The 11,101-nt window shown below is 38.3% G+C and overlaps 1 protein-coding gene across 1 annotated transcript; it reads left to right on the top strand.

Moving 5' to 3' along the window:
• Positions 1 to 226: 226 nt before the first annotated feature.
• LOC103991179 (kinesin-like protein KIN-14C) lies at positions 227 to 10,738 on the top strand. Its single transcript, XM_065094873.1, has 21 exons — positions 227 to 556; positions 646 to 800; positions 895 to 1,008; positions 1,126 to 1,399; positions 1,994 to 2,121; positions 2,238 to 2,321; positions 2,474 to 2,551; positions 2,621 to 2,713; positions 2,777 to 2,806; positions 4,581 to 4,922; positions 4,989 to 5,070; positions 5,149 to 5,244; positions 5,336 to 5,515; positions 5,713 to 5,819; positions 5,939 to 6,118; positions 6,319 to 6,482; positions 6,571 to 6,824; positions 6,920 to 7,083; positions 9,153 to 9,685; positions 9,792 to 9,889; positions 10,199 to 10,738. The coding sequence occupies exons 1-21, from the start codon at positions 442 to 444 to the stop codon at positions 10,282 to 10,284; spliced, it is 3,357 nt and encodes a 1,118-aa protein (XP_064950945.1). The 5' UTR covers positions 227 to 441; the 3' UTR covers positions 10,285 to 10,738.
• Positions 10,739 to 11,101: the final 363 nt, after the last annotated feature.

Here is an 11,101-nt window from a genome sequence, read left to right as displayed (position 1 = left end):
AGCTAAATATTGTGATGGTAAAAATATTTAAGTGCGTCTTAAGTCTTTGATTTTAATTTATAATTTTAATATAACAACGTTTTTTTGTTTGGAGGTATTGCTGCCATATAATAAAACTTGTTTGGAGCAATGACGCAATTGGGAGGGTAGATATGTTAAAACATCAAAGGAAAAGCAAATGGAGACTATTAATAGAGCTGCAGGGAGGAGTTGCCAGGGAGCCACAGCTAACGACCCGAACAAAACAGCGGGGAAACGTACGTGCCGGCCTTGAAGCTCGGAGATCTTCCCGGGCTTCAACAAGGCGGAGAGTTATTGTTGCCCACGCTTGCCGATCTCCTCCCCCTCTTCCCCTTCCCGCCTTCTTCGGCTCAATCCAACACACCGCCTCCTCTGTTGGATTCGGTTTCTCGGCGTTTGACCTCCGATCGCCAGGCCCCCATGAATCAGGGGGCCCTGCTCGAACTTCCTCACGCCGACGACAGCCCTGCGAGCAGCAAGGCAGAAGAATGCACGGACCTGGACATGGCCAATCTTAACATCGATGCAGAAACGGGTGAGCCAATCGGTCCATTCTTCACTGGACGCATCCTCATTTTTGCCTCAGTTAGTTGTTTTGATGGTGAATTCTTTGGTGACGCTTAGCGAAGAGGCGATCGGAGGTGGTGGAGTGGCTAAACTGTATGATCCCCGACTTCAACATGAGCGTTGAAGCTTCGGCGGAGGAGCTGAGAGCTAGGTTGGTCGACGGTACCGTCTTTTGCCGCATCCTGAAGCGGATCATTCCTGCCTCTTCAGAGGTGGTTGAATCATTGGCGATCAATTTGCAGTTTTGGTGTTGGTTCTCGGTACAGGAACTCGATTTTTCAGTGATGATATGAACTCCGATCGCAGATTGTTGATGGTCATTGTGTTACCGAGGAGGAGCGCTTGGATAACATAGGCAGGTTTGTTTCAGCTGTCAAGAAGATGGGATTGCCCAGCTTTCGGGTGACAGACCTCCAACAGGTAAACATGTGGATGCATCTGTGAGAACTCTTATTTGGTTTTGATGATGCTTGTAATTCCACGCATAAGTTAAAACAATTTCGGTTTGGATAATGATTTAGGTTGTTACGTGATCAGGGACCTGTGACTGCCGTAGTATATTGCCTTTGGTCTCTGAGGGATCATCTCAGCTGGGACTTTGGTGAAGATAAGGACTCACCAAGAAAGTTCGTTGGTGACCCAATAGAAAGGTCAAAACCTCTGGCACTCAATAGGCCAAAGACACCGAAGGTTTTGAGTGTGAAAAACAGTCAAATGGAGCAACACTCTGTAAACTCAGGAGAAAACAGAATAAACAGCTTTGTGGATTTGCGATTGAAGCATGTTCGGCAAACTAATCCTGTGTTATCAGGTATGGTCATGCTTGTGAAGCTCTCTATAGCAGTCATTGCCTACATTATGTACTAGTGGATCAAAGAAAATGTTGGTTCAGCCTCTTTTTTGTTGTAAAAACAGATGGTAACAAGCAATCAATAAATTTTGATATTCTCAGACAGAAAACTGAACAGTTCAAAATGTCATGCACCTTAAGACACAAACAAAATTAACACAAAAGCTTTTGACACTTCATGATAATGGGAAATAGTTACAGCCCATAAGCAGACATGGTAGTGTTGGTAGGTAGTTCGTTTCACATGTTGTGTTTTACTGTTCATGTTCTTTGCGATGTTCATGTGTGTGTTTAGGTTTTTGGGACAGATAAATGTCTAAGTCCACTTGTTCTTTTTGGCTCTTTTATTAATGTTATTGACTAATGTAACTAATGTACAATCTGGGAAGTAATACTTAAATTGATGTATTACACAGAAAAGTGTTTTTTCATCACTTTCTTGGGGATCAAAAGGTCCTCTGAGTTCATGTTCACAAACTGTTGCTTGCATAACTGATTGCAAGAGTTTCATGCTTTCTATGCTAATTTTCTTAAGTTAGCTTTTGCTTGTGTTAGAACCATCAACTCCTCGCTCTCATCATAGCGGACATAAGTTCCACGAGCTTTTCCAGCTAAAACAAGGACACTACTATGAACTTTCTGCCGCTAAGATTTCTGAAATGATGGAATCAAACAATTTAGATGTAAGCTCTTCAGTTCGTTTACCATGATAGAGGTTTGTTTTTTGCTAAATTTTTTATATCTTCATAGTTTTTGCTTCGGTATTTCTTACATGCATTTGTTAAATCATTCTTTGTAGAATGCCCCCACTCAATCGCTTTTAAGTGTCATAAATGGGATTCTCGATGAAAACATCGAAAGGCAGAATGGAGAAATACCTTATGTATGTAACAAGTATGAGTTAAGTTAGTTTGTGGTCTCCATAAATGTCTGTCTAATATATATTCTCTTCTGTTTGTTCGTCAGAGCTTTTTCTAGCCTATATAAGGATAATCTTATATTCAAACTTTGATATTTTAGCACTTTTTCCCCTAGCGTGTAGCATGCCTGCTAAAAAAGGTTGTGCAAGAGATTGAACGGCGCATTTCGACGCAAGCAGAGCATATACGAAATGTAAGAGAGGATGCTTTCACATTTATTATCTATCAAGACATTATCTTATTATTGTTTATGTTCATTTAGCAAAATAATCTCATCAAAATACGTGAAGACAAGTATCACTCAAGGATTAGAGTGCTAGAGACACTTGCGAATACGTTGAATGAAGAAACACAGGTATTTTCATTACAATGCAGCCATCTTTTTGGTGCCAGATAATGATTAATTTTCATGATTCAGATGGTTATGAACCAACTTCAGCATCTAAAGGTCAGTCTCTCTCCATCCCTAATTTGTTCATAAATTCTATACTTGATGCTTTCTGTCTCTTAATCTCAAAGCTTGTATTTTCAAATTTAGTTATTGAAAAAAATGATTTTCATGATATCCTATCTATTTTTTAGTTATATTTGACTTTAACTTTAAGACACCCTCCGCTGTCCATGTATCCATGTAGCTGATGCATAACATGCGCAAATGCAGATATAAATTGTCCAACTTTGGAAAACCACAGTTACAATAAATATTTGATCTCTTATAAATTCTAATTTAGGCCTGTTTTCATATATTGTGCAACCTTTTCAACCCGTATAACAGATGTATAACCAACATACTGCTGTTTATTTCCTGATGAGAAGTCATGATCTCTTGAGGTACACCTAGATACCCTTTCGATTTGATTTGTGGAGAAATTCTTCCCAAAAAAATACTTCCTTACATGGAGGATATGTTGCATATTCTGGTGTCTTAAGACTCTTGGACAAGAAAGCATCATGTTCCTATTATACAGTTAGTCACTCACACCTTGCTCCTGAATTCATCTAAATATTGAGGGAAAATCAACAAAGACTTGTATAGCATACTTTAGTAGCAGCAATGATAATTCTGGCAAGCCTTTTGTAGAAAGGAGAAAAAAATTTTGAGTTTAAAATTTACCATAAATATTAATCATTATTAATAATATTATTATTATCACAAATGGTAAGTGGTGAAGACAGGTTTTGAACCCTACAATAATCTAACAAAATGTTTAACAGCTACCACCTTTAGGTTTTTTGTAAATTTAGATGAATTTCTGTTGCTAGTGCTCTTTTTTAAAGAAGTGTCTACTATTATGGGAGAATGTCATGAACTTATCCACTAGTAGGCAGTATGTTTGTGAGCTCCCTAGAGACATCCTTTCTAAAATAGCACTCTTCACTGTAACTTTAATGTTAGGTATTGCCTAAATTTCATTGTGTTCAATAAATATGGCAGGATGTTGGACTTAGACTTCAGATTATCAGAAAAAAGACATGTGGTTGACAGCGCATTTAAGAGTATATGGATAGAAAATCTCACAATTTTTAAGGTGATTGAATTGTTGCTTTGGAACACATGAGTTTTTTAAGAACAGGTTATTTTTATTTTTATTTTTGACTTTGAGGTAGGGTTTGTTCTAGAAATTACTGTTGTATCAGCACTTCAAGTGTTGAAGTAGCTGAAACTCAGCTCACTGTCCAAGAACTAGAATTCTGATCCAAATTGGTCTGTATATGATAGAAGTAAGAAGAAATCATTGTTTCTTGTTGGATGAACTTCCAGAGCCGCTACTCCTTGATGATAAGCTAACTGTAGTGCTAAAGGCAGATCAGCAATTGATACTATTCATATTGCATAGTTAGAAGTTTTGATGGTCTAAACTATCCTCAGGTTTCTCAAAATCTGTATTTGCATATTTTCTATGATATTGTTAGCAATTTTTGTATTACAAGTCCAGCTGTCTATGATTACTAAATTATTAGTTGTTTGCTTTCAGGTTCTACAAATTAAGGGGATAAAATATGTGCTCAGTACATAGAACAATACTATTTAACATCAATAAACTAAAACCAGAAGTAGAATTACTTAGTGTGGTCTGTACATAGCCAAAATCAGTAGAAATGAGAGATCCCATGCTTAAGTTGAAGGATGCTAATGGATTAATTGGGCCAGATGAAGATCTCCACCGGGTCGAGACAGAAAAAAATATTCTTACTATGTATCTTTGTTGTTTTTCTTGCAGACAGAAAAATCCATAATTGAAGAGAAGAAGAAACATGCTGAAGAAGATGTGGCTAAACTGAGGAAGGAGAAGGAAAATAGTGATAAGATAATTTCAGAACTGAATCAGAATCTAGAAGCCATGAAGATGTCATACAATGAACAGTTTCACCAACTGGAAAAGAAGGAGAGAATTGCTCAGATGGAGTTAGAAGAAAAAATAAAGGAGGCTGAATCCCTTTTAGAAGAATCAAGAAACAGAAGAGAAGAGATAGAGGCAATATCAGAATCTAAATGTCAGAATTGGAACAAGAAAGAAAACAATTTCCAATGTTTCATAAATTCATATCTGCGGTCAGTGCAGGTAATTCATGCTTATTTTTAGCTTTCTTTCACATGCCACTTAAAAAGTAACCATTAACTGTGCCAGGGTTTGAGATTATCCTTTGATTCCATCAAGCTTCAAATAGTGGATAGAGAGAAGAGATGGTTTGAAGAATTTACTAATTTTGGTAAGAATTTGCTAATTCAGATTTTAGCCTTAACATCTTAACATAGTTTTTTCATTCATCTTTCTGTATTGCATACAGGCCAAAAGCTGAAAGTATTAACGGATGCAGCAGGAAATTATCATTCGGTCCTTGAAGAAAACCGGAGGTTATACAATGAGGTCCAGGAACTAAAAGGTGTCCATTAAACATGGAAGTGCTACTTTGAAGTTCTAATGTTCATCTTTCTGTTAACACTTAATTCAGACTGCTTATACATTATTGACAGGAAATATTAGAGTATATTGTCGGATAAGGCCATATCTTTCTGGGGAAAATAAAAAACAAAGCACCATATATCATATTGGTGAGAATGGTGAGCTAATTCTGGCAAATCCCACTAAACAGGGAAAAGATGGACAAAGGGTATTCAATTTTAACAAGGTTTTTGGTCCTTCTGCTACTCAAGGTTTTGACCATATAGCTGCAAAACTTTTTACCTTATGCTTTATGTTCATGTTATTTATAGCATGTCTTTTCTTCGATTGTACCAAGTATTACCTGTGACTTTTGTAGTTTCACTAGGACAACATATTTTATTATTGTTATGTAGGTTCAGATTGGTATTGCAATCTATGTCTAAGATTTTTTTTTTCATACATGTAGAGGAGGTGTTCTTGGACACTCGGCCTTTAATACAATCTATCCTTGATGGTTACAACGTATGCATCTTTGCTTATGGTCAGACTGGATCAGGAAAAACCTACACAATGGTAGGCAAAATCCAATTATCCTTTTTTCATCTTCAGCTCTAATGAAGATGTTTCTAAAGAATGAAATTTCGTCTTCACTAATAGATGATCCTACTCTGGAAACAAAATTCTTCTTCCAGACAGGGCCTGATTCATCATCTGAAACAGATTGGGGTGTCAACTATCGAGCTCTGAATGACCTTTTTCAAATTTCTCAGACTAGAATAGAGACATTTATATATGAAGTGGGTGTTCAGATGGTCGAAGTATACAACGAGCAAGTGCGTGATTTACTTGCAAATGATAGCACACAAAAAAGATATCCTTTAATTGGAGAAAGCTCATTGGAATTTTGTCTGCATATGATACCTCAATTTAATGCATTGTCGTTTGGGTTTTATTAGACATGTTTCCTGTTATTTTATTCTGAATAGTTCGACTTAATCCTTTTCTCACAATAATTCTTTTAAATTAAATTTCCTAAGTTCTTTGTCAGATTGTTTTCCTTAGCTTTCACACACTTGGAATCATGACCACTTCCCTGCCCAATGGACTTGCTGTCCCTGATGCTAGCATGCATACTGTTCAATCGACTTTGGATGTGCTGGAACTGATGGGGATAGGACAGACCAACAGGGCTGTTAGTGCCACTTCCTTGAATGAAAGAAGCAGCCGGTCACACAGGTTTGTGTCACTGATCATCTATGTGTGGACATATACCTTCAAATGATTTAATGCTTTCTCCATAATTAAGTAGTTGTTCCTTGTACAGTATTCTTACTGTTCATGTTCAAGGAATGGATCTGAAAACTGGAGCTACCTTGCGTGGTTCACTTCATCTGGTGGATCTTGCTGGAAGTGAGAGAATCGAACGTTCCGAGGTTATTGGAGAAAGGCTCAAGGAAGCACAACATATCAATAAGTCTTTATCTGCTCTTGGAGATGTCATCTTTGCTCTATCACAGAAGAACACCCACGTACCATACAGAAATAGCAAGCTTACTCAAGTACTACAAAGTTCTTTAGGTGGTTTTCCTATCTTCTGCTTTAGTTTGTGGCATCTTGTTTTGTGAGTTTGTCATGGGATAGCTAATTTACACACTTAATATTTTTTGATGCAGGTGGACATGCTAAGACACTGATGTTTGTACATATAAATCCAGATGTAGGATCTTATTCAGAGACCTTAAGCACCTTGAAGTTTGCTGAAAGGGTATCTGGGGTGGAGCTAGGTGCAGCAAGGAGCCATAAAGAGGGCAAAGACGTCAGAGATTTGATGGAGCAGGTTCTTTTCTTGGCTGGTGCCATTTCAATTTTCCTCCCTGCAAATCATTATAATGAGGCATGAGACTTCATCAACTAAAATGAGATTGTCTGTTCTCCTCAATCACTCTGATGAAATCTAAAGAAATACTAAAGGAATTGAACATTAGGCACCATAATATCCTCTCAATAAAATGGCTAAAATTCATAAGCAGCATACTCTAGCTTGGCTAAATTAATCCATTGTAATAGTGAATGACTAACATGGACCAGGATGAGTTACAATTAATTTAAGATATATAATGATGAATCTTCCTTGTGATGACATATAATCCACACTTTTGCATCATCCGTTATTGAGCTAATTACAAATTACTCTTGTAGTTAAACCTCCTTAGCATCTAAGTCCCTAGACTTAAAAAGTTTATATTGAAATCCCTATACTTCTAAAAGTAAAACATTTAACTCCATTTATGTTTTTGGTGGTGACGGATGACAGCACCGCTGAGGGTTGTGGGTGCTTGTGGTCGGTGAGAATGCTAGGACTTCTACGTCTTTTTGCCAGGAGAGGAGGAGCATGAGGAAGGAGAGCGACGGCGAAAGGTAAGGCAAAGGGAGAGGAGGAAGAGGACAATGCAGATGTCAATGCTTTGCATCTATATCGATATCGTTCGGCAATTGCGTTTATGCCAATGCAGATACAAAGCAACGAAAGGGCCACTCGACATCTACATCGGTGCCAATGCAAATGTAGAATAGCATTACTCTGCAACTGCATCAGTGTCGACAACGATGCGAGAATGGGCGGTGCTCATCCTTCTTGCCCCCTTCCCCTATTCCTTATCCTTCTTCCCCCTTTTGCCACTCGGCATACACAAGGGAGAAAGAAGGATGAGCGATGCAGAACGATGCGGGGATGCCGAGCATCGCTCATCGTTCTTTCCCCCTTGCATACATTGAGCAACGAAAGAGGGAAGAAGAATGAGGGATCGGGGAAGGGGTGAAGGATGAGCACTGCTCTTCTCTGAATCATTGTCGGCATCGATGCAGATGTAGAGTACCACTGCCCTTCCCCGCATCGTTGTCGGCACCGACGCAAATGCAAAGTGGCGCTGCTTTGCATCTGCATCTGCATCTACGTCAGCATTGATGCAAATGTCGAGCGGTGCTCTACATCTGCATCGGCGCTGACGCAGATGTCGAGCAGCCCTTTTGCCACTTTGCATCGGCATTGGCACCGACGTAGTTGCTGAGCAGCGTCAATGCAGATGCAAAGCGTTGATATCTACATCGTCCTCTTTCTCCTCTCCCGTTGCCTCACCTCTCACCACTGCTATCCCTCCTCATTCGCAACAGCCACACGCAGGCCCCAGCGGCACTATCGTCCGCCACCACCGAAAACATAACTGAGACGTTAAAATTATCTTTTTGCCCATCATTTTGTGTTATTTCTGTATGTGCTGTATCTTCCGTTAGTAAAACCGACGTTGTTAGAGTAAATGGAGTTAAATATTTCACTTTCATAATTATAGGGATTCTAATATAAATTTTTTAAGTTTAGATACCGAAATGCTAAAGAGTCTAACTATAGGGGGGTAATCTTTAATTAGCCTCCAGCTGTTCCATGTTGTTTCTTAAGTTTCCTTTTTTGATGAAACTACGGGATTTAACCCACTATATGGATGTATATTTAGAGTTTACATATTCATTTGTTCAGGCATACTGTCAATTAAAACTGGCTTTCTTGCATAATCTTGAGAATGCAATGTTTCTAGGAGTTCTATGAGCATTATCAACTTGAATTTTGAGGTAGCTTCTGGGAAGTAATTATTTGAGTTCAGTACTTTGCCATATTATAAATTTTTGCATAGATCGTCTCCTGTGTTCTTTTCCAATGTTTCTTCCCCATGCAGAGGAAGTAGCTAATACAAGAACTTGTTGAAGTCATGAGTAAAACTGACATAATATAGAACTAAATAGCCAACAATCATGAATACCAAGATGCCCTTTTCAATTCAGTATCATAGTTCAAGTCTTATGTCCTAAGATTAAGTTCTGCATGTGATCTGTTTATTATATTTGCCATTTCAGGTGACATCACTTAAAGATACAATTGGAAAGAAAGATGAGGAGATTGAACAACTGAAACTAAAAGCTTTCATATCACGGTCTCCCAGTATAAAGAACGAAAGGAATAGCAACAATTTCTTGAGATACAATTCCTTCTCTCCTGCTCGCACTTCAACCTTAGCTGGGACCATGCAACATAAACAGAGGACATCGACTGGAAAGCTGCTGAACAACAATAACGAAGCAGCCAGAAAATCTGAGAACTGCTCAGAGATTGGAGATCATTTTGAATATGGTTCACAGAAGTCAGTAGATGATAACAAAAACCAGGACACCTTTATGCAGCTGAAGCACACAGGAGGGATCTCAGCTCAGGCTTCTGCAGATATTGAGCTTTTGGGCTTTGGTGATGAAGATGCAGAGGAGCATCTGAGTGATATATCTGATGGCGTACTTTCCATGGGGACAGAAACAGATGGCTCACTGGGCAGTGTTGTTGAGTTCAGCCTCTTTCCTGAACAGAAGAAATCATCTGAATCCCCAAAAGTGAAGATGTAAGTAATTTCTGTATTCATGCATTAACAGCCTACAATGAGCTCCAGGTTCTTCATTTGTCATAATTATAGATATATGATTACCTCTTCAATATAATAAATGTAGGCCTAAAATTCCATCATCGATACCTAAACCACCTCCGAAGAAGACTGCGCATAGCACAGCATTCTTGCCAAAAACAAATAATGCATTGAGGCCTCCAAGTAAGCTTTAATTTCAAACATAGCAATTCAGTGTCCAACATTCCTCTTCTCAAATTTGTGATTGAACTATCTCTGTATCTCTTGACTGTTAAATCTATATATCTTCAGAATCAGCTACATATCAAGGATAATAAAATGGTTCCTCAGGAATTCAACTTCACTGTCATCTGCAGCATCTGATTTAAATATATCATTAGGAAGTCATAGTTCATGCTAGTTTGAACAAGAAAAGACAATATGTTGATTTTGCGAAGGAATTCTAACATCCTCATTTACTAATTATGTTCTTCTATTTGATATTTTCTCAAGCTTCTCTTACAATGCCATGCTCACGAAAAAGCACAAGCCAGGTTACAATGTCATCACCGGCCAGGCCTCCAAGACGATGGCAGTAGGTGATGTGCTCTAGTGTGACTGCTACTTAACAACTAATGGAAGTGATTTTACGCAGCAGTAAGGTAGCATAAGGAAATTTTTGAGCTGGTTCTCTAATCTCACAATGGAAGGGGTAGTTAGAGAGCAATAGCCTCTGCAATTTTGTGTTTCTCTTGAGTGATCATGAGACAGAAACATGTAATGCTTGCATCTAGAAAACAGTGGTACTCATGCTTCGAACGAAATGTTCCTCAATGTCATTGGTGCCTCGAGGAGGGATGGCTGATTTCGAAAGCCTTGAGTTGAGTTATTCCTGCAAGAGAAGACTATCATTATGTATGTTCCCAACTTAATCCTCTGATGCTTAGATCAACAATCGAATTTCTATAGGGAATAATAGAGAAAGGAGAGAGAAGAACCTAAGTTGTTGCCAAAGGATTTATTTGACATGGTGTTTCTAGCTTCTAAGGTTAAAAAAATAAATTTTAAATTATTTTTATTCAGAGAATATTTTCTGTTTTAATTTATGCTGATGTGGCAGATTTGATGGAGCTATTTTTTGTCATTTTCTACTGTCTAACTGTGAAGTCTTTGTAGGATAATGAATATTGTCCATTTCAAGAAATCAATAACCATATTGTAGATCCAAAAGATAGATGAACTCTTGTGAGAGCGAGTGAAAATATTGTGCAGTGTAATGACACAGCCAAATAGGCTTCTAATACTAAAATCAATAGATGAGTTAGGGTGTGGTTGCTTGGCTAATCGCCTTGTGACTGCCCACTTGTATTGAAAGGCAAGTTTGTGGATTTAAAGACACCGACAAATGTGAAGTAG

This window comes from Musa acuminata, chromosome BXJ2-2, assembly GCF_036884655.1.
Source record: "Musa acuminata AAA Group cultivar baxijiao chromosome BXJ2-2, Cavendish_Baxijiao_AAA, whole genome shotgun sequence".
NCBI classification, from domain to species: Eukaryota; Viridiplantae; Streptophyta; class Magnoliopsida; order Zingiberales; family Musaceae; genus Musa; species Musa acuminata.
This window is presented reverse-complemented; position numbering and strand designations above follow the sequence as displayed.

Coding starts and splice junctions, on each gene's coding strand:
- LOC103991179 (XM_065094873.1), top strand. CDS start 442: ATGAATCAGGGGGCCCTGCTCGAACTTCCTCACGCCGACGACAGCCCT. Junction 2,122..2,237: donor TGGAATCAAACAATTTAGAT/GTAAGCTCTTCA, acceptor CATTCTTTGTAG/AATGCCCCCACTCAATCGCT. Junction 6,483..6,570: donor AGAAGCAGCCGGTCACACAG/GTTTGTGTCACT, acceptor TTCCTTGTACAG/TATTCTTACTGTTCATGTTC.